Source organism: Hemitrygon akajei, chromosome 4 (assembly GCF_048418815.1).
Source record: "Hemitrygon akajei chromosome 4, sHemAka1.3, whole genome shotgun sequence".
Taxonomy (NCBI): Eukaryota; Metazoa; Chordata; class Chondrichthyes; order Myliobatiformes; family Dasyatidae; genus Hemitrygon; species Hemitrygon akajei.
In genome coordinates, this window is record NC_133127.1 from 198458516 (window position 1) to 198481550 (window position 23035).

Below are 23035 nucleotides of genomic sequence, written 5' to 3' on the forward strand. Positions count from 1 at the left end.
GTGGGTGACTTCCCTGCTGTACTTTGGTCTTAGGGAACTGAGTTCTGTTTCCCAAGGAGCAAGTTTTGCCACGTTTAATAATAAATATTTTCCCACCTGGAGCTGTTCTTGTTAAATCTCATTAACAACACAGTTTGTACTCCGGCCACCAGTAGTGTGAGAATTCACAACCAACGACAAACCGAGCTCCACGTCACTGGGTGTGGAGTGGAATCTGCCTGTGCAGCCCCTCGCTGTCTCAGAATCAGACCAGCTTTAATATGGTCTGAACTTCCCTGACTTGCAGCATTAGCTGTTTTAACTTCTAGGTTAGTCTGTGGTGAGGAAGGCAAATGCAATGGTAGCATTCATTTTGAGAGGACTAGAATATAAAAGCAAGGATGTGATGCTGAGGCTTTAGAAGCATTGATCAGGTTGCACTTGGGAGTATTGTGGGCAGTTTTGGGTCCCTTATCTAAGAAAAGATGTGCTGGCGTTGGAGAGGGTCCAGAGGAGGTTCATGAGTATGATTCTGGAATTGAAAGGGTTACTATATGAGGAATATTTGATGACTCTGGTCCTGTACTCGCTGGAGTTTAGAAGAATAGGGGGTGGCAGGAGATCTCATTGAAACCTATCAAATATTGAAAGGCCCAGAGAGAGTGGATGGGGAGAGGATGTTTCCTATAGTGGGGGAGTCTAGGACCAGAGGACACAGATAGAGTGGATGGGGAGAAGATGTTTCCTATAGTGGGGGAGTCTAGGACCAGAGGACACAGAGAGAGTGGATGTGGAGAGGATGTCTCCTATAGTGGGGGAGTCTAGGACCAGAGGACACAGAGAGAGTGGATGTGGAGAGGATGTTTCCTATAGTGGGGGGGTCTAGGACCAGAAGTCACAGCCTCTGAACAGAGATGAAGGAGGACCTTCTTCAGCCAGAGGGTGGTGAATCTGTGGAATTCATTGCCACAGTTGGTTGTGGAGGCCAGGACTTTGGGTGTGTTTAAAACAGAGGTGGATATGGACACCATGGTAGTGTAGCTGTAGGCAAGAAGCTGTTACAGCTTGGGCCATTCCAGAACTTGGAGTTCAACTCCGGCACCATTCTGTAAGGAGTCTCTGTAGCTCCTCCCTGTGGAACGTGGGGATTTCACCCGGATCCTCCAGTTTCCACCCACAGTCCAAAGATGTACCAGGTCGGATAACTGGTCACTGGTCCCATGATTAAGTCAGGGTTCATCAGGTTTTTCAGGGGGTTGCTGGGCTGGAAATGCCTCTATGTGCTGTATTGCTGAATACAAAAATAAATGATAAATGGGTTATTGATTAGTCAGGGAGTCAAAGGTTACAGGGAGAAGGCAGGAGAATGGGGTTGAGAGGTATAATATATCAGACGTGATGAAATGGTTGAGCAGACTCGATGGGCCAAATGGCCTAATTCAACTCCACTTTCTTAAGGCCCTGCGGCACTAGGATAGTGCAATACATAAAATTACTATGACTTCCAGTAAGAATTTATTTATAAAATTAATAAATAGGACAAAATAGTGAGGAAGTTTTCATGGGTTCATTGTCCATACGGAAATCTAGTGATAGTAATGAGAAGGGGGCCTGTCCTGGGTGATAGTAATGAGAAGGGGGCCTGTCCTGGGTGAAAGTAATGAGAAGGGGGCCTGTCCTGGGTGAAAGTAATGAGAAGGGGGCCTGTCCTGGGTGATAGTAATGAGAAGGGGACCTGTCCTGGGTGATAGTAATGAGAAGGGGACCTGTCCTGGGTGATAGTAATGAGAAGGGGGCCTGTCCTGGGTGATAGTAATGAGAAGGGGGCCTGTCCTGGGTGATAGTAATGAGAAGGGGGCCTGTCCTGGGTGATAGTAATGAGAAGGGGGCCTGTCCTGGGTGATAGTAATGAGAAGGGGGCCTGTCCTGGGTGATAGTAATGAGAAGGGGGCCTGTCCTGGGTGATAGTAATGAGAAGGGGACCTGTCCTGGGTGATAGTAATGAGAAGGGGGCCTGTCCTGGGTGATAGTAATGAGAAGGGGGCCTGTCCTGGGTGATAGTAATGAGAAGGGGACCTGTCCTGGGTAACAGGGGTCCTTACTGATGGATGCTGCCTTCTTTTGAAGATGTCCTCCTTGCTGGGGAGACTAGTGCCCATGATGGAGCTGTCTAAGTTTACAAACCTCTGTGGCTTTTTTCGAGGGTGGTAGCAGTGGCCCCTCCATACTAGACAATGGTGCAAACAAATTAGAATGCTCCCCACCATACATCTCTAGAAATTAGCGAGAATCTTTGGCGACATACCAAATCTCCTCAAGCTCTTAATGAAATATACCTTGTTCGTAATTGCATCAACATGTTGGGCCCAGGACAGATTGTCAGAGATGTTGACATCCGGGATTTTGAAGCTGCTCACACTTTCCGCTACAGACCTTTGGATGAGGGCCTCAAACTCCGGTTACTCACCCTCCCACTGAGAGAGTTGTGGAATCCAGTCGCTGATATAATTGTTTTACCCCTTCCCCCTTCCCACCATCCAGGCACCCAGCCCTTCCGGTCGAAAGAACAATTCATTTCACATCTTTCGATGTGGTCTCCTCTGCACGGGAGCAACCAGGCACAGACTGAACATGGACAGTTCAGCACAGTACAGGCCTCTCATCCCACAACGTGTCCACCTTTTAACCTACCCCAGGATCTGGAGGGTTGTAGCAGGACAATGATAGGATGTGTTGCTGGGTGTGGAGTGGCAGTCAGAGTTCAATCTGGAAGGCGTGATGTGATTCTCTTTGGAGATTGGCATTTGAGGGCAGAGTGCAGGGTTGATGGGGGGATCGAGGTAGTGTCGTGAAGTTGAGGAATGATGGGGTTCCCTCAGGATGGTAGTGCATTTTGATGAGATGTAAAAAAGGTGTCACGTGTTGGCCTTTGTTGGTCGGGGATTGAGTCCTGGAGTCATGGTGAGGTGTTGCAGCTCTGTAGAACTCTAGATAGATCACACTTGAGTGATGTGCTTGGTTCTGGTCACTTCATTGCAGGGGGGGATGTGAAGGATTTGGAGAGGGTCCAGAGGAGATTTACCACATGGATGAAAAAACTGGAGGGCTACGTAGCAGGAAAGGGTTAGATTGACATTGGAGTAGGTTCAAAATTCAAAGTTCAAAGTAAATTCATTATCAAACTACATATATGTCACCATATACAACCCTGAGATTAATTTTCTAGAGGACATATTCAATAAATCTATAGAATAATAACCAGAACAGAATGATGAAAGACCACCCCAACATGGGCATTCAATCAGCGAGCAAAAGACAACAAACTGTACAAATACAAAAATAAATAAATAATAATATAAATAAATAATCAATAAATATCGAGAAGAGGTGATGAAGAGACTGGAAAGTGAGTCCATTGGTTGTGGGAACAGTTCAGTGATGGGCAAGTGAAATTGAGAGAAGTTATCACCTTTGGTTCAAAAGCCTGATGGTTGAGGGGTAATAACTGTTCCTGAATTTGGTTATGTGGGTCCTGACGCTGCTTTCCTGTGACAACACTTCATGTAGATGTGCTCAATGGTGGACTGTGATGGACTGGGTCATATCAACCACTTTTTCTAGTCTTTTCCATTCAAGGGCATTGGTGTTTCCATACCAGGCTGTGATGCCGCCAGTCAATACACTCTCCATCACACAACTATAGAAGTTTGTCAAAGGTTTAGATGTCATGCAGAATCTCTGCAAACTCATGAGGAAGTAGAGACGCTGCTGTGCTTTCTTCATAATTACACTTACATGCGGGGCCCTCTGAAATGATAACACTGAGGACCTCTCCACCTCTGATCCCCTGATGAGGACTGGCTCATGGACCTTTTGCTTCATCCTGAAGTCAATAATCAGGTCCTTGGTCCTTGCTGACATTGAGTGAGAGGCTGTTGTTGTGGCACCACTCAGCCAGGTTTTCAATCTCCCTCCTATATGCTGATTCATCACCACCTTAGATTCAGCCTGTGACAGTGGTGTCATCAGAAAGCTAGGTTACGGCATTGGAGCTGTGCTTGGCCACACAGTCATGAGCTTAAAGCCAGTTGAGCGGGGGGCTGAGCACACTGACTTGTGGTACACCTGAGTTGATAAAGATCATTGAGGAGATGGTGTTCCCAATCCGAACAGACTGGGGCCTGCAAGTAAGGAAATTGAGGAACCAATTGCACAAGGAGGTATTGAGGCCAAGGTCTTGGAGCTTATTGATTAGTTTTGTAGGGATGATGGTATCGAATGTTGATTTGTAGCCAATAAAGAGCATCTGGTATATGCATCTTTGCATTCATCAGGTTGAGTGAAGAGCCAACAAGATGGGATCTACTGTGGACCTGTTGCTCCAGTTGGCAAATTGGATCTAAGTTGCTTCTCAGGCAGGAGTTGATATGCTTCATCACCAGCCTCTCAAAACACTTCATCGCTGTGGATGTAAGTGCTACTGGACAATAGTCATTGAGGCAGGTTTCCACACTCTTCTTGGGCACCGGTATAATTGAAGCCTGCTTGAAGCAGGTGGGTACCTCAGACTGTCGAAGCAAGAGTTTAAGGATCTCAGTGATGACTCCAGTTAGTTGATCAGCACAGGTCTTTAGTCCTTGGCCAGGTACCCTGTCTGGGCTGGATATTTTTCCTGGGTTCACCCTCCTGAAGGCTGCTTGCACATCACAAGATCATCAGAGGCTGTGTGACAGTTCCTCCATGTTCTGGTGGTCAAAGTGAGCACAGAAGGCACTGAGCTCGTCTGGAAGCAAAGCCCTGTTGTCACCTCTGTCACTTGATCTCACTTTGTAAGAGGTGATGGTATTCAAGCCCCCCCAAAGCTGTTGACCATCCTTCGTTGATTCCAGTTTAGTCGGAAATTGCTACTTCACCCATGAGTCGGCTTTCCAAAGATTGTCCATGGACCTCTTGTGACTTTCCATCTCGGATGCCTCTGATCAGATAGCGGATCTCATGCTCATCTAGGGCTTCTGGTTGGGGAAGACGCTCAATGATTTTGTGGGGACACAATCACCTACAACGGTTTTAATAAAGTTCATGACAACCCTGGTATATTCATCGAGATCCACAGATGAGTGCTTGAACACGGCCCAGTCCACTGACTCGAAGCAATCCCGTAGCCACTCCTCTGTTGCCGCGAGCACCTCTTTGCTGTCCTCATCCGGATCTCGGGAATCTGCTCTTTAGCCTCTGTATACAGATAGAGGAAGGGCAGCCAAGTGATCAGATTTCCCAAAATGCGGTCTGGGGTTGTAACTGAAGATATTCCTTATCTTAGTTGAACAGTGGTCTAGTATGTTGGGACCTCTGGTGCTACAAATTATACACTGATGGTAATCCGGCAGGGATTTATTCAAACAAGCCTGATTGAAGTCATCAACTATGATGTGAAATGCATCAGGATGGATTGTTTCTTGTTTGGGTCAGCACAACATCATGGGCCAAAGGGCCTGTTCTAATTTCTCACTTTCCCTCCCACATAGCCCTCTATTTCCTACCCCGTGACTGCATTATGGAGACCCGTGCTCAGTCCACAGGGGCAAATCTTGCCTTTCCAATGCACCCATGCATGAGAGGGTGTGAGTGATAGGGTGAGGTTAACCAGCCTAGGTCTCCATTCCTCAGAACGTAGGAGGATGAAGGGTGACCTGTAGAGGTGTTTAAGATAAGGTTACAGTCTTTACCCCAAACTAGGGGGCACAGGGTGAGAAGGGAAAGATTTAGAAGAGACCCGAGGCAACTTTTTCAGGCAGAAGGTGGTGAGCATATGGAGTGAGGTGCTAGAGTCACAGAGCACTACAACACAAATACAGACCTTTTGGCCCATTTAGTCTGTGCCAAACCATTAATCTGTCTAGCCCCACTGACCTGCACCCAGACCACAGCCCTCCATACCCCTCTCATCCACATATCTATCCAAATTTCTCTTAAATGTTGAAATCAACCCCACATCCTCCATTTCCACTGACAGTGAAGTTCCTCTTAAACATTTCACCTTTCACCCTTAACTCTTGACATCTAGTTCCGGTCTCACCAACCTCAGTGGAAGAAAGCCTGCTTGCATTCACCCTGTTAGAGGAAGTGATAAGAGACGGGCCAATAGTATCATTGACGAAGCACTTGGACAGGTAATGGAGGGGTGGGTCTTGGAGGAAAATGATCCGAATGCAGGAAATTTGGACTAGGTGGGTTGGCATGGGCCAGAAGGGCCGAAGGGCCTGCATACATTGAAGATACTCAACATCCTTCATATAATGTAAAGTTGAAGTTGGCAAGCGCGGCCTGGAGGGTGAGCTGATAGTGTTTTGGGGAGAGCTTATTTGAGAAATGAACCCGGGAACAGGCTATTTGAGATCTGGCACCGTGTGACATGACAGGATTAATTAATGATCTCAGAGTAAAAGATGCACCAGGAAAATCTGATCACAGCCCGGTAGAATTTCACCCTCGGCTTGCTAGTGAGAAACTGCCCCCAAGTTAAATAAAGGCAATTACAGAGATGTGACAGATCGCAGGGAAATTAGATTAACCTTATATGTTAGATGTATTTTGAACCATCAGGGAGGAGGCACAGGAGCCCGAAGGTCCCCACAGCTTCTGTCCCTCCACTGTCAGATTTCAGAATGGACAATGAACATTCCCTCAATATTTTTTGTTTTCTTTTTGCACTAATTGTTTAATTTATTTTTTTCTATATACAGTATTTCTCATTGTAATTTTTATTATGGATTTCAAAGTACTGCTGCTGCAAACAACAACTGGAAGTCCAGAGGAACGCACACAAAATGCTGGAGGAACTCAGCAGGCCAGGCAGAGGAATAAAGAGTTGACGTTTTGGACTGAGACCCTTCATCAGGACTGGAAAGAAAGGGGGAACACACCAGAATAAAATGTTGAGGGGAGGGAAAGGAGGACTAACTACCCCTAATTTTAAATTTGTTGCTTTGCAATACATAATACTAAAAAGAACAAATGCCAATGGTATTAAACCTGACTCTGATTCTTAAACCCAGTGAAATGTGTCGTTCTGTGTCAACAACCAACACAGTCAGAGTCACAGTCACAGCTGGGCAGCCGGTAAGTGCTTCCAGCACCAACATAGTAGGCCCACCACTCACCAAACCTAACCTGCACGTCTGTGGAACGTGGGAGGAAACCAGAGCACCTGGAGAAGACTTGTGCAGTCACAGGGAGAACGTACAGATTCCTTACAAACAGCAGAGGGAATTGAGAGCGGGTCACTGGCGCTGTAAACCATTACGCTATCTGTGGTGAACTACATATACCTGTCTGGACACGCCCCCCCCCCCCCCCCCCCCCCGCTGACAGCTCCTGTGGCTCCTCCCACGGACCCTGGGATAAAGGCAATTGGAGGCACTGCTCCTCCCTCAGTCTCCAGGATGTTGTGTGATGGTCTCTTGCTGCTGACGGTGCTTTCTTCCAGCCAATAAAAGCCTACCTTAACTCACGTCTCCGAGAGTTATTGATGGTGCATCACTATCGTGCCGCTAAAACAGCCTGATATTGATGTAAGTCTCGGCCCGAAACGTCGACAGTGCTTCTCCTATAGATGCTGCCTGGCCTGCTGCGTTCCACCAGCATTTTGAGTGTGTTGCTTGAATTTCCAGCATCTGCAGAATTCCTCGTGTTTGATACTGATGAAATGTATTTTGTGTGTACAGCTCATGAAGAGGTGCAGAAGGATTCTAAGAGAAGGAAGCACTATCTGAGGGAAGGTTTTTAACGAGGGTGTTGCCAGGACTGGCTTTGCAAAGGGTGCAGAAGAGGTTTACCTTGATGCCGCCCAGATTAGAGGGCCACGGGACATTGGACAAACCTGAGCTGATCTTCTCTGGAGCAGCAGAGGCTGAGGGCAGATCTGGTAGATCATGACAGGCATAGATAGTGTAGACAGACAGCATCTTTTTCCCAGGGTTGAAATGTCTAATACCAGAGGGCATGCGTTTAAGGTGAGAGGGGGTAATTTCAAAGGAGATGTGAGGGGCAAGTTTTTTTACACAGAGAATGGTGGGTGTCTGGAATGTGCTGCCTGGGGTGGGGGTAGAGGCAGATACATTAGAGACTTTTAAGAGACATTTAAAATGGCAGATGGATGTGAGGAAAATGGAAGGTTATGGACACTGTGTAAGCAGAAGAGATTTAGTTTAGTTGCATATCTGATACTAATTTAGTTGGTTCAGCACAACGGATGGAATGGGCGTCTGGGTGAAAATACATCTCTACCAAAGGAGGTGTGAGGTGCTCCTTCCCTCCGCTAGCCTGCAGGTCACCATTGGGCAAGGTGTAGCTCCTGCTTAGCCCCCGATCAGGGTCACATGAAGCCATGGGAGCAGGTGGTGGATGGTCGTATGAGCAGCCAGTGCAGATCACAAGTCCTGGTGATGTGACCACTGACCCCAGGCAGACAATCACTGAAGAGTATTGATAATGACTGGGGTCACCCTTCTTGTAAAGACACTGTCCAGAAGAAGACAATGGCAAACCACTTCTGTAGAAAAATTTGCCAGGAACAATCATGGTCACCATGATCACCCACGTCATTCGACACGGCACATAACGATGACGAAGATGATACTACTATGAGATTCTTTTCTTGCAGGCATTTACAGGAAAATAAGGAACTACAATAATATTTTATGGAAAACTGTATATAATCAAAGACTGACAACCACTGTGAAAAAGAAGACAAATTATGCAGATAAAATTAAATAAATAATATTGAGAAGATGAATTGTTAGAAGCTCTTGTAAGTGAGTCTGTAGTTTGTGGAAGCAGCTCAGAGTTGGGGTGAGTGAAGTTATCCATGTCGGTTCAGGAGCCTGATGGCTGAAGTGCAATAACTGTTCCTGAACATGATGGTGTGGGACCTAGGGCCCCTGTACCTCCTGTCTGATGGCAGCAGCAAGAAAAGAGCCTGGTCTGAATGGTGGGGGCCCTTCATGATGGATGCTGCCTTCCTGCAACACTGCTCCTTGTAGGAATGCTCGATGGTGGGGAGGGCTTTTCCTGTGATGGTCTGGATTGTATCCACCATTTTCCATTCCTGGGCATTGATGTTTCTCTCACCTTGTGACTACTGATTAGTACCCTCACATATTACCCTCACGTACCACATAGTAAACTGTTCATGGGTCCATTGTCCAAACACAAATCTGAAATTAAAGGCTTATTGTATGAGGAGCCAGTACTGTAATGGCTCTGGGCCTTTACTCGCTGAAGTTTAGAAGAATGGGGGGGGGGGGGGGGGGGGGGGAGATCTCATTAAAACCTATCGAATGTTGAAATTCCTACACAGAGTGGACATGGAAAATATGTTTCCTATGGTGGGGGAGTCTAGGACCAGAGGGCATAGGCTAAAAATAGAGGGACACCAATTTAGACCTGAGATGAGGAGGAATTAGGGTTATTGTCATTGTCTGCATTTAAAGCGGAGGTTGATAAGTTCTTGGTTAGTCATGGTGTGAAAGATTATGGGGAGAAGGCAGGGGGATGGGCTTGAGGGGGAAATGGATGAACCATGATGACAGAGTGGAGCCGGCTCGATGGTCAAGTAGCCCAATTCTGCTCCATGTCTCATGTCTTAATGAGGTGTTTAAAACCCGAGGTGAATGTGCAGTCTTCCTCTCCGAGAAACGCTATGGAGTAAAGGGAATTACAGAGGCAGGAGAGAGGAGTTGGGCAGAATTGACTGGAAAAGAACACTGGCAGGGATGACAGCAGAGTAGCAATGGCTGGAATTTCTGAAAGTAATTCAAAAGACACAGGATATATGCATCCCAGAGGAAGAAATATTCTAAAGGCAAGGTGACACAACCGTAAGTCAAAGCCAACATAAAAGCTGAAGAAAGGGCATATAATAGGGCAAAAAGTGAGAGGATTGGGAGGCTTTTAAAAACCAACCCCACTGAATAACTAAAAAAGTTATTCAGAAGGTAAATGTGGAATACAAACGTAAGCTACCAATAGTATTAAAGAGGATACCAGAAGCTTCTTCAAATACATAAAGTGTAAAAGAGCATCGAGAGTGGATATCAGACTGCTGGAAAACAAAGCTGGAGAGGTAGTAATGGGGGACAAGGAAATGGTGAACAAACTGAGTAGGTATTTTGTATCGGTCGTCACTGTGGAAGACACCAGCAGTGTGGTGGAAGTTCCAAATGTCAGGGAGCATGAAGTTACCATTACTACAGAGTAGGTCCTTGGGAGACGGAAAGGGCTGAAGGTAGATTAGTCACCTGGACCAGATGCACTACGCCCCAGGGTTCTGAAAGAGGTGGCTGAAGAGATTGTGGAGGCAATGGTAATGATCCTTCAAGAATCACTAAATTTTGGAATGGTTCCGGAAGACTGGAAAATTGCAAATGTCACTCCAAGGAGAGAGAGAGGCAGAAAGGAAATTTTAGGCCAGTTAGTCTAACCTCAGTGGTTGGGAAAATGTTGGAGTGAACTGTTAAGGATGTGGTTTTTAGGGCACTTGGAGGCACATGATAAAATACCCTTTAGTCAGCATTGTTTCCCCAATGGAAAATCTTGCCTGACAAATTTGTTGGAATTCTTTGAAAAAATATCATGCAGGATAGAGAAAGGAGATTCCTGTACTTGGATTTTCAGAAGGCCTTTGACAAGGTGCCACACATGAGGCTGCTTAACAAGTTACAAGCCCGTGGTATTACAGAGAAGAATCTAGCATGGGTTATATGTCAATGATTTGGATGATGGAATTGATGGCTTTGTGCTAAGTTTGCAGATGATACGAAGATAGGTGGAGGGACAGGTAGTGTTGAGGAAGCAGAGAGGCTACAGAAGGACAGACAGATTAGGAGAATAGGCAAAGTGACAAATGGAATAGTGTTGAGAAGTGTATGGTCATGCACCTTGACAGGAAAACTGAAAGGGTAGATTATCTTCTAAATGCAGAAAATACAGAAAACTGAGGTGCAAAGGGACTCGAGAGTCCTTGTGCAGAATTTCCAAAAGGTTAATTTCCAGGTTGAGTCTGTGGTGGGGAAGGCAAATGCAATGTTAGCATCCATTTCAAGAGGACTAGAATATAAAAGCAAGGATGTAATGTTGAAACTTTATAAAGCAGTGGGGAGGCCTCCCGTGGAGTATTGAGAGCAGGTTTGAGCCCTTTGTCTTAGAAAGGATGTGCTGAAACTGGAGAGGATCCCAAGGAGGTTCGCAAGATTGATTCCAGGATTGAATGGCTTGTTATATCAAGAGCGTTTGATGGCTCCGGGCCTGTATTCACTGGAATTCAGAAGAATAAATTGGATTGACTTTATTACTTACATGAGGAGTAAAAATCTTTATGTTATGTCTCCGTCTGAATGTGCAATGTGTAATTTATGGTAATAAATATTATGTACAACAGGACAGTCAATATAACGTAGAAATACAATTGTATCAGCATGAGTTAATCAGTCTGAAGGCCTGGTGGAAGAAGCTGTCCCGGAGCCTGTTGGACCTGGCGTTTATGCTGTAGTACCGTTTCCCGGATGGTAGCAGCTGGAACAGTTTGTGGTTGGGGTGACTCGGGTCCCCAGTGATCCTTCAGGCCCTTTTTACACACCTGTCTTTGTAAATATCCTGAATAATGGGAAGTTCACATCTACAGATGTGCTGGGCCGTCCGCACCACTCTCTGCAGAGTCCTGCGATTGAGGGAGGTACAGTTCCTATACCAGGCAGTGATGCAGCCAGTCAGGATGCTCTCAATTGTGCCCCTGTAAAGTTCTTAGGATTTGGGGGCCCATACCAAACTTCCTCAACTGTCTGAGATGGAAGAGGTGCTGTTGTGCCTTTTTCACCACACAGCTGCTGTGTACAGACCTCGTGAGATCCTCGGTGATGTGGATGCTGAGGAACTTAAAGCTGTTCACCCTCTCAACCCCAGATCCATTAATGTCAATAGGGGTTAGCCCGTCTCTATTCATCCTGTAATTCACAACCAGCTCCTTTGTTTTAGTGACATTGAGGGAGAGGTTATTTTCTTGACACCACTGTGTCAGGGTGACGACCTCATATAAACCTATCGAATGGTGAAAGGCCTTGATAGAGAGGATGTTTCCTATGGTGGGAGAGTCTAAAATCAGAGGACACAGCTTCAGAATAGAGAGGTGTCCTTTTAGAATGGAGAAAGTGAGGAATTTCTTTAGCCAGAGAGTGGGGAATCTGTGAAATTTGTTGCCACGGGGGGGGGGGGGGGGGTTTAAAGCAGAGGTTGACAGATTCTTAATTGGTCAGGGAAAGAAAGGATATGAGGAGAAGACAGGAGATTGAGCTGAGAGGAAAATTGGATCAGCCATGATGAGACAGCAGAGCAGACTTGATGGGCCAAATGGCCTAATTCTGCTCCTATGTCTTATGGAAAGGGAACCAAAGACTAGAGGGCATGTGTTTAAGGTGAGAGGGTAAAGATTTTATAGGGATCTGAGGGGCAACTTCCCCACACTGAGAGTGCTGGGTGTTTGGAAGAAGGTGCCAGAGTGATAGAGACGGGTGCAACATTTAAAAGACACTCGGACAGGTACGTGAATGGGAAAGGCTCAGAGGGATATGGGCCAAACTCAGGCAGGTAGAACTGTTAGATAGGATTTTGGTCGCACAGAACATAGGGCCGAACGGCCTACTTCCGTGTTCTGTGATTTCATTGGGATGTGGGAGGGAACCCACACGGTCACAGGGAGAACGTGCAAACTCCACACAGACAGAGCTGGAGGCTGGGATCGAACCGGGTCTCCAGAGATGTGAAGCAGCGGCTCTACCCCATGTGTTAACTTACTCATTTAATTTCTGTATTTAGAGATAGCTGGAACAGACACTTCAGTCCAAAGAGCGGCTGCACCCCATCTAACCCCAGACAATTCACAATGGCCAATTACCCCACCAACTGGGAGGAAACCGGAGCACCCGGAGGAAACCCACGCAGTCACGGGAAGAGCGAACGAGGCCGGAATTGAACTGCGAATTCCGACGCCCCGAGCTGTAATAGTCTCACGCTACTTTTAAGGAGTCTAACATTAACTCTACCACCCAGTCACACAGAAATATATTCACTGGTTATAATAATCTCCGGGACTGGGGCTTCCAGACATTAATAACCCGCCGTGACGAAGGTCCCACCAACCCCAGACCCCACCCCCGGGGTCTGGACCCTGACTTCGGCGACTCTCTCGCTGGCAGCGGACGGGAGTGCTGGATGCAAATCTGCCGTGTCTGTAACCCGGTCTCTCTCCTGTTTCGTTCATCCTCCCACTCCCGGCCATGCGCTGCCTCCGGCTGCTGCTGCTGCTCTTACCGTGTTTCTGGCCGCCAGGTTCGCTCACCGTCCGCCGCCGTTTCCGTCTCCGTCTCCGGGGGAGGGAGGGAGGGAGGGAGGAGGAGGACGGGGCCACAGCCCGGGGCAGGTTCCCCGAGTACCTGATCGGCTGAAAGGGGGTAAGAGGTGGAGATCTGACAGCGGGGTGGTGGGGGGAGGAAGTGGACCCACAGGACAGCAGGAGCAAAGGGGCCGAACCGCGAACCTTTCAACCCCTCTAACCCTCACCCTCCTCCACCACACATCATCCATCCCTTCACCCCACCCCTTCTAATTCACCCCCTCAGCACTGCTCAAAGCTCCACATAATTCACCCTCCTCTCTTCCTTTCCCTTTCCCACGCCCCTCCCCTCTCTCCCCTTCCCTCCTTTAAACCCTCCCCTATCTCTCCCCTTCCCCCTCTCTCTCCCCTCTTCCACGCCCCCTCCCCTCCCCTCTCTCTCCCTCCCCTGCCCATTTCTCCCCTTCCCTCTCACTCCCCCTTTCCCCCTTTAACCCCTTCCCTCCCTCCCCCACTCTCTCCCCTTTCCCCTTCCTCTCCCCACCCCCCTCCTTTCCCTCACTCTCTCCCTGCCCCTGATGAGAGCACCCATTGGAGAGAGTGTATCTGTAACCTGCCACTCCCACCCCTCCCTCCAGGCACCCAGCCAGCCAGCGGCAGGATCGCCCGACGACTGCTCCGGGACCTTTGGGCCAATTACTCCAAGGTCCTGAGGCCAGTGTCAGACACAGACCAGGTCCTCAACGTGACCCTGCAGGTCACCCTCTTCCAGATCATCAATGTGGTAGGTTCACTCATGGGGGGGGGGGAGGGGGAGGCATCGGGCAAATCCCAGAGCCCGAGTAGCAGAATTGGGCCACTCTGCCCATCGCGTCTGCTCTATCATTCCATTATGGCTGATTTATTATCCCTCTGGACCCCTTTCTCCAGCTTTCTCCCCATAACTTTTGATACCACCAACCTCCACTTTAAATACAATCAGTGACTTGGACTCCACAGCCGTCCGTGGCAATGAATTCCACAGATTCACCTCCCTCTGGCTAAAGAAATTCCTCCTAATCTCTGTTCTAAATGGATTCTGAGGCTGTGCCTTCTGGTCCTAGACTCATCCATTATTGAAAACAATCCCTTAACATCCCTTGATGACTATGAAATGATTAGAAATACTCTTTAAGATGGAAATCAGGAAGGCAAAGAGAAGGTACAAGGAGGATACGGAAGGTAGGGTTAAGGAAAATCCCAGGTTCTATGGTTATATTAGGGCAGCTAGGGAGAGAATAGGGACCCCTTGGAGATCAACAGGCCCCCTCTTGTTCGCCATTTCCACCCTGGGAAAAAGTCTCTGGCTGTCTACTCTATCAATGCCTCAATCATCTTGTACACCTCAGTCAAGTCACCTCTCGTCTTCCTTCACTCCAAACAGAAAAGCCCCAGCTCACTCAACTTCTCCTCATAAGACAAGCTCTCGAATCCAGGCAGCAACCTGGTAAATCCCCTCTGCACCCTCTTTAAAAGGTTCTTCATTCAGGAAGCATTTCAATAGATACCTGAGGAAGAGGCTTGGAGAGTTATGGCTGAACATGGGTCTCCTAATCTCCACTGCTGAATCCTTTCTCTTCCCTCGACCCTGCTTCACTCTGGTCCTCTCCCCACAGTGCGTTTATCCCGCTTCCCTTCTGTGGCCTTTGTGGACTTACAGGAGTTACCTTTCAGGATGAAAGAAACCAGGAGCTAACCACCTACCTGTGGACCAGACAGGTATGGAGAGATGCCTTCTGCCGTTGGAACAAGGAGGACTACGGTGGCTTGGACAACATACGTGTACCCAGCAGTTATCTGTGGAGACCAGATATCGTCCTCTACAACAGGTGAGGCCCTGTTCTGGCCATCATGGAGGATGTTGTCAAAGGCCTTGCTAAAGTCCAAACAGACAACATCCACTGCTCTTCCCACATCTAACCTTTTGTTACATAAAACAGTACAGCATAATACAGACCCTTCAGCCCACAATGTGGTGCCAACCTTTTAACCTACTCCATGATTGATCTACCCCCTTCCCTCCCACATAGCCCTGCATTTTTCTACCATCCATTTGCTTATCTAAGCGGCAGCATCATGACACCTGTGTCCAGGAACAGAAAGATTTCCAGAAAGTTGTGGATACAGCCCAGTCCATCACAGGAAAAGCCCCCCCACACCCCACCATTGAGCACATCTGCAAAGGGCGCAGCTCCAAGAAGGCAGCGTCCATCATCAGGACCACCACCATCCAGGCCATGCTCTCAGAACATACAGCACGACAGCACAGTACAGGCCCTTCGGCCCACAGTGTTGTGCCGACCTTTTAACCTACTCTAAGATTAATCTTCCTCTTCCCTCCCACATAACCCTCCATTTTTCTATCTTCCATGTACCTATCTAAGAGTCTCTTAAACGTCCCTAATGTACCGGTCTCTACCATCATGCCTAGCTGGGCGTTCCACGCACCACCACTCTCAGAGAAAAGCTACCTGGCGTTCCCCAATATTCTTACTTTTGTGCAGAACAGGCCCTTCCAGTGCAACCACCTCCCGATTTAACCCCAGCCTAAGCACAGGACATTTACACTGACCTACTGACCAGCCAGCCTCCGCACCGTGGGAAGAAACAGGGGCACCTGGAGGAAACGCACACATTCCACGGGGGGAGCGTAGAAACTCCTCACAGACAGCAGCAGAATTGAACTCCGATGTCCCGCACTGCGCTAATCTCTACACTACCAATCACGCCAGCCCGTATTAACCCACCGACCCAGCACATTGTTGCACCTGGGAGAGACCCACGCGGTCACGGGGAGAACGTGCAACCTCCACACAGACAGAGAGTGGGATCGAGCCTGGGTGCTTGGCGGTGTGAAGCAGCAGAACCCTGGCTCCTGCAAACGGTGAGAGCGGCCATTGTCGGGGGGACGGTGGGAGTTGGTGAGTGGAGCACTGGGATTTCCCCTCCCTCTGCCACTGAGGGAGGCGCAGATCAGATCATAGGACCAGTGTGGAACGATCAGAGACCAGAGTTAGTAATAATAACAACTTATTTATCGAGCACTTTCCATGCAGATGATGCTGTTCAAAGTGCTTTACACTGGGATAAAGTACAAACATGAAAATAAAAGACAAAAAGATGTTTGTTAAAAGCAAGGATAAATAAATATGTCTGGTAGCTGGTGTTAACTGAGTCTGCATCCCTTATAGTTTTAGGCATTGAGTTCCAGTTTTGGAGCGTAGTTCAGAAAAGCTGACCAGCCAATGATCTTTTCAGGGAGATTGTTTAAATTTAAGAGGTGGAACTCGAGCAGGATTATAAAATGAAAATGGTTCTGTGATGTACTCCTGTTCCAGACCACTGAGAGCTTTAAAAACAGGTAAGGGAACTTTAAAATCAATTCTAAAAGACACAGGAAGCCAGTGTAGAGTGGTGAGGACAGGAGTGATACACTCCCTCATCCTGGTTTTAGTTAAAACTCCAGCATCGATCCTTTCACACTACTGGGGGGTTCTGCAATGCCCTCACCTGGTCTGAGCTGTGGGTGAACCCTGGACCCATAACAGCAGTGTCACCCCAGACACCCAAACCTTGAGAGGAGAACATGCTTTTGCTAACATCCAGGGACAAGGTGCGAAAGACACCTGAACTAGCAGGGGCACTTGTTCTACAGTGCATCTGCACTCTCTTCTGTTGAATTCTCCTCTCACACAGCATTACTCACCCAAACCTCTTCTCCCCACCTTCCCATTCCTCCCCTCCCTTTCCCCATCCTCATTCCTCCCTTCCCTCCCCTCACTCTCCTTCCCTATTCTTCCCCCTCCCTCCCCATCCCCATTCCCTATCCTCATTCCTCCCTTCCCTCCCCTCACTCCTTCCCTACTCTTCCCCTCCCTTCCCTCCCACCTCCCCACTCTTCCCCTCCCTGTCCTACACTATTCCACCCCTCCCAATTCCTCCCATCTCTCCCCCACTTCTTCCCTCTTTTCCCACTCCTCCCCTCCAACACTCCTACCCTCCCTCCTCCACCCTCTTCATTCCTCCCTACCCTCATTCCCTCCACCCTCCCCATCTCCCTCATCCTCCCTCCCCCTCCACCCCTCATTCCCCTTCCATCCCACTACCCCTCCCTACATCCACCTCATTCCCCCTCCATCCACCTACACTCCCTCATTCTGCCATCACTCCCACTCATTCCCCCACCCTCCCCATTCCCCTCCATCTCCCTCATTCCCCATCCATCCCCCTCTCCCTTCTTTATTCCTCCCCCCTCCCCTTCCCTCCCCCTCTATCCCGCTCCCCTCACTCCTCCTCTCCCTCCCACTCCAGCGCTGACCGGTTCACCAGCCCTGCAGACACGAACGCGGCGGTCCGATACGATGGCCTGGTGACATGGGACTCGCCGGCCATCGCCCGCACCTCCTGCCAACTGGACGTCACCTTCTTCCCGCTGGACACGCAGCGCTGCCCGCTGACCTTCGGTTCGTGGACGTACGGCGGGCGGCAGCTGGACCTGTGGCCGTCGGGGGAGACGGGGCAGCTTTCGGATTTCGCGGGCCACGTCGAGTGGGAGGTGTTGGGTCTGCCGGCCGGCCGGAGGCTCGCTCAGTACGGCTGCTGCTCGGAGCCGTACACCGACCTCACCTTCGTCCTCCTGTTGCGCCGCCGGCCCTTCTTCTACCTGCACAACCTGCTGCTGCCCTGCGTGCTCCTCTCCGCCCTCGCCCCGCTTGCCTTCCAGCTGCCCGCAGCCTCCGGAGAGAAGGTTTCGCTGGGCGTCGCCCTGCTCCTTGCCCTGACTGTCTTCCAGTTGATGGTGGTCGAGATTACGCCCCCGGCCGAGAGCCCACCGCTCCTTGGTGAGTCCCACCAGCGTCGGTGTGAGGTCGTGTCCTTAGGACATAGGAATAGAATTAGGCCGTTCAGCCCATCGAGTCTGCTCCACCATTGCATCATGGCTGATCTATTTTCCCTATCAACCCCATTCTGCTGTATTCTCCCCTTTGACGCCCCGATTAATCAAGAACCCATCAATTTCTGCTTTAAATATACCCAATGACTTCGCCTCTGCAGCCGTCTGAATTCCACATTTCACCAACCTCTGGCTAAAGAAATTCCTCCTCATCTCTCTTCGAATTGGACATCTCTCTTTTCTGAGGCTGTGCCCTCTGGTCCTAGACTCCCCCTCTATCGGAAACATCCTCTCCACATCCACTCTATCGAGGGCTTTCAATATTCAGTAGGGTCGATTGGACCCCCCCCCCTCCGTTCTTCTAACCTCCATTGAGTACTGTGGAGTCACGGGGTCATATCCAGGGTTAAAAAGTTGGTGTCTCGCTTAGTGTCATGTTGAGGGTCAGTCCAAGGTCATGTCTGGACTAAGTGGGCCGGGGTTACGACTGGACACCTCCGTGGTCACAGTCCATGCCGTGTCCACTTTCTGTCTGATCCCAACCCCCAACACAAATGTAAACATAAACCCCAAATCCATAGCCCAACCCAAAAACACAACCACCGACCCATTGCATTTGTGGTTTCTAAATGACAATAAACTGAATCTGAATCTGAAACCACAAGCCCCAACCTGGCATCTAATTCTCACTGCCCAACTCTCATCTTCCAATACCAATCCCCACACCCATCCTCCCAACACAAACCACAACCCCAAACCCCAACCCAATCCCAGCTCATCCCCAAAGCCTACAGCCCACTCAATGTTCAACCACCAACCCACTTTCAGCTCAACACTAAACCCAATTTCAACCCCAACCCCAACACAGCATCTAATCGTCAACACTACCAACACTGACCAATTCTCATCCCCATCCCCAATTCCCCATTCCCAACCCAAACTCTAACCATCAAGCCAAGTCCCAACTCAGTCCAATCTGAACCCTAAACCCACACCCATCAAACATCCAAAGCCCAACACAACCACTAATACCCCAGCCAAACCCTAACCCAAACCCCAAGACACAACCCAAAGCCCAATCTCAACCCAAACCCACACCTGACCCTCAATGCAATCCAGAAACTCTCATTCCCCATCCCCAATCTCCCTACCCAAACTCCCAACCCAGCCCCTAAACCCCAAACCAAACCCTAACCACTAAGACAAACACCAATCCAACCCTAACACAACCCAAAACCCAACCCATCCTCTAAACCAACTCCAAATCCACATTCAACACCCAACTCAACCTCAAATTCCCAATCCCCCTGCCCAACAACCAATCCAACCCTAACACAACCCAAAACCCAACCCATCCTCTAAACCAACTCCAAATCCACATTCAACACCCAACTCAACCTCAAATTCCCAATCCCCCTGCCCAACCACCAATCCAACCCTAACACAACCCAAAACCCCATCCATCCTTTAAACCAACTCCAAATCCACATTCAACCCTCAACACCCAACTCAACCTCAAATTCCCAATCCCCCTGCCCAACCACCAATCCAACCCTAACACAACCCAAAACCCCATCCATCCTTTAAACCAACTCCAAATCCACATTCAACCCTCAACACCCAACTCAACCTCAAATTCCCAATCTAACCCCCAATGCTGAACCCAACTCTCATCCTAAAGCCCACCAGCACAACATCCGAGCCCACCTGGAGTAACGGCCACTCTCCCCCTGTTGTTGTAGGGAAGTACTACATTGCCACCATGGCCATGATGACTGCCTCCACTGCCTTGACGGTGCTGATCATGAACATACATTACTGTGGTCCTGAGGCAAAGCCCGTTCCCCGCTGGGCCGAGGTGCTTATTCTCGGACACATGGCCCGCTTCCTCTCTGTCTGTGAGCTGGGTGAGAGGTGTGGACAGGACACAGAGTCCGGAACCCAGGGGGGCCTGGCCGCCGGTGGTCATTGGCTGCTGGGAGAAGTGGACAGGCCGAGCCTCAGCGAGGGGCAGGAGGAGGAACCTGAGGGAGTGATCTGCCCCACCCAATCTCTTCCCGCTGCGAGTGGGGAGGAGGATCGGTGGAGGTGTGGTGCTGGAGCAGACCGGCAGTGGCTGGCCAGCGACGTGGAGTTCATCGCCAGTTGTGTCCATCGGCAGAGGAAAACGCGGCAACTGCTGGCCGAGTGGAGGAGGGTCAGCAGAGTGATCGACCGTCTCTTCACCTGGATCTTCGTTCTGATGGTCACCGTGATGAGTGTTGTTATTACTGCCCAGGCGCTGTAGTCCAGCTGTACAATGGCTGTAGTTTGATTGTAGTCTATAGCTCATAGAAAAGTACAGTACAGGCCCTTCAGCCCACAAGGCTAAATATTGCAATTTTCCAGTCTTCAGGAACCATTCCAGAATCTAACGATTCGTGAAATATCATTATTAATGCTCCTACAATCTCTTAATACCACTTCTTTCAGAGCCCTGGGGTCTACACCATCTGGTCCAAGTGACTTGTCTACCTTCAGACCTTTCAGCTTCCCAAGAACCTTCTCTCTAGTTATGGTAACTTTTAACACTTCATGACCCCCGACACCTGGAACTTCCTCCATATTGCTGGTGTCTTCCACAGTGAAGACTGATGCTAAATCCTTATTCAGTTTTTTCGCCATCTCATTGTCCCCCGTCACTACCTCTTCAGCGGACTTTAATATCCTCTTTAATATTATTGGCTAGCTTACTTTCATATTCCATCTTTACCTTCTTAATGACTTTATTAAATACCTTCTGTTGGTTTTTAAAAGTTTCCCAATCCTCGAACTTCCCACTAATTTTTGCTCTATTATATACCCTCCCTTTGGCTTTTATGTTGGCTTTGACTTCACTTGTTAACCATGGTTGTGTCATATTTCCTTTAGAATACATCTTCTTCTACTTTGGGATGTATACATCCTGTTCCTTCTGAATTGCTTCCAGAAATTCCAGCCATTGCTGCTCTGCCATCATCCCTGCCAGTGTTCTTTTCCAATTAATTCTGGCCACCTCCTCTCTCATGCCTCTGTAATTCCCTTTACTCCGCTGTAATACTGATACATCTGACTTCAGCTTCTTCTCAAATTTCAGGGTGAATTCGATCATATTGTGATCACTTGCTCCTAAGGGTTCTTTTACCTTAAGCTCTCTAGTCAATTCTGGTTCATTGGTCCAATCCAGAATAGCTGATCCCTGAGTGAACTCAACCACAAGCTGCTCTAAAAAACCATCTCGTAGGTACTCTAGAAATTCCCCTTCCTGGAATCCAGCACCAACCTGATGTTCCCAATCTACCTGCATATTGAAATCTCCCATGACTAGTGTAACATTGTCCTTTTGGCATGCAATTTCTATCTCCCACTGTAATTTGTAGACCACATCCTTACTACTGTTTTGGGGTCTCTATACAACTTCCATCAGGGTCTTTTTAGCCTTTCAGTTCCTTATCAAAGTAACACTGTTGTAACTCAGGAAGAGGAAACCAACATTCACCCATCCTTAAGGTGTCCGGAGGGATTTTTACAACTAGTGAAGTAGTTTTCCAAGGACTGTCCTGTTTCAATTGACACACGTTGAAGACCCTCGAACAGCGATCAGGTAGAACTTCACAGAACAGGCCTTCCAAACCACGATGATACACTATTGTCTTTATTTTTCTGAACTTGCACAGATGTCACATTTATTTTAGTTTAATTTGTCATGTATCTTGTGTTGTACTGTCAGTGATGTTCCGCTGGTAACGTTCTCTAATTTGACTGAGGTCACCCGTCCTGACCCAGCACAAGGAAGGCACGCCAACGTCTTCACATTCTGCAGATGTTTTCAATTTGTCACCGAGCACTCCAACAAACTTCTACAGATGTAGTTCTGAAAGTATCCTGGCTGGTTGTATCTGGTACGGCAATACGAATGCACTGGAACGTAAAAAGCTGTAGAGAGTAGAGGATTCAGTCCAATAGATCACGGACACATCCCTCCCCGTCGGGAATATCCACAGGATTCAGTCCAATATATCTCGGACACATCCCTCCCTGTTGGGAATATCCACAGGATTCAGTCCAATACATCACGGACACATCCCTCCCCATCGGGAATATCCACAGGATTCAGTCCGATACATCCAGACACATCCCTCCCCGTCGGGAATATCCACAGGATTCAGTCCAATACATCACGGACACATCCCTCCCCATCAGGAATATCCACAGGATTCAGTCCAATACATCACGGACACATCCCTCCCCATCGGGAATATCCACGGGATTCAGTCCGATACATCCAGACACATCCCACCCCGTCGGGAATATCCACAGGATTCAGTCCAATACATCACGGACACATCCCTCCCCATCGGGAATATCCACAGGATTCAGTCCGATACATCCAGACACATCCCTCCCCGTCGGGAATATCCACAGGATTCAGTCCAATACATCACGGACACATCCCACCCCATCAGGAATATCCACAGGATTCAGTCCAATACATCACGGACACATCCCTCCCCATCGGGAATATCCACGGGATTCAGTCCGATACATCCAGACACATCCCTCCCCGTCGGGAATATCCACAGGATTCAGTCCAATACATCACGGACACATCCCTCCCCATCGGGAATATCCACAGGATTCAGTCCAATACATCACGGACACATCCCTCCCCGTCGGGAATATCCACAGGATTCAGTCTCCAATACATCACGGACACATCC

The 23035-nt window shown here is 48.7% G+C and overlaps 1 protein-coding gene across 1 annotated transcript in view; it reads left to right on the forward strand.

Annotated features, from left to right (window-relative positions):
• The window catches only part of LOC140726047 (neuronal acetylcholine receptor subunit alpha-10-like), a 53839-nt gene extending 31023 nt beyond the window's left edge, over window positions 1-22816 (forward strand). Inside the window, exons 3-5 of the mRNA XM_073041942.1 lie at window positions 15077-15231; window positions 17714-18243; window positions 20039-22816. Of these exons, the coding sequence (XP_072898043.1) occupies window positions 15077-15231; window positions 17714-18243; window positions 20039-20583 (1230 nt within the window). The 3' untranslated portion in view covers window positions 20584-22816. The remainder of the gene's footprint in view (window positions 1-15076; window positions 15232-17713; window positions 18244-20038) is intronic.
• Window positions 22817-23035: the final 219 nt, after the last annotated feature.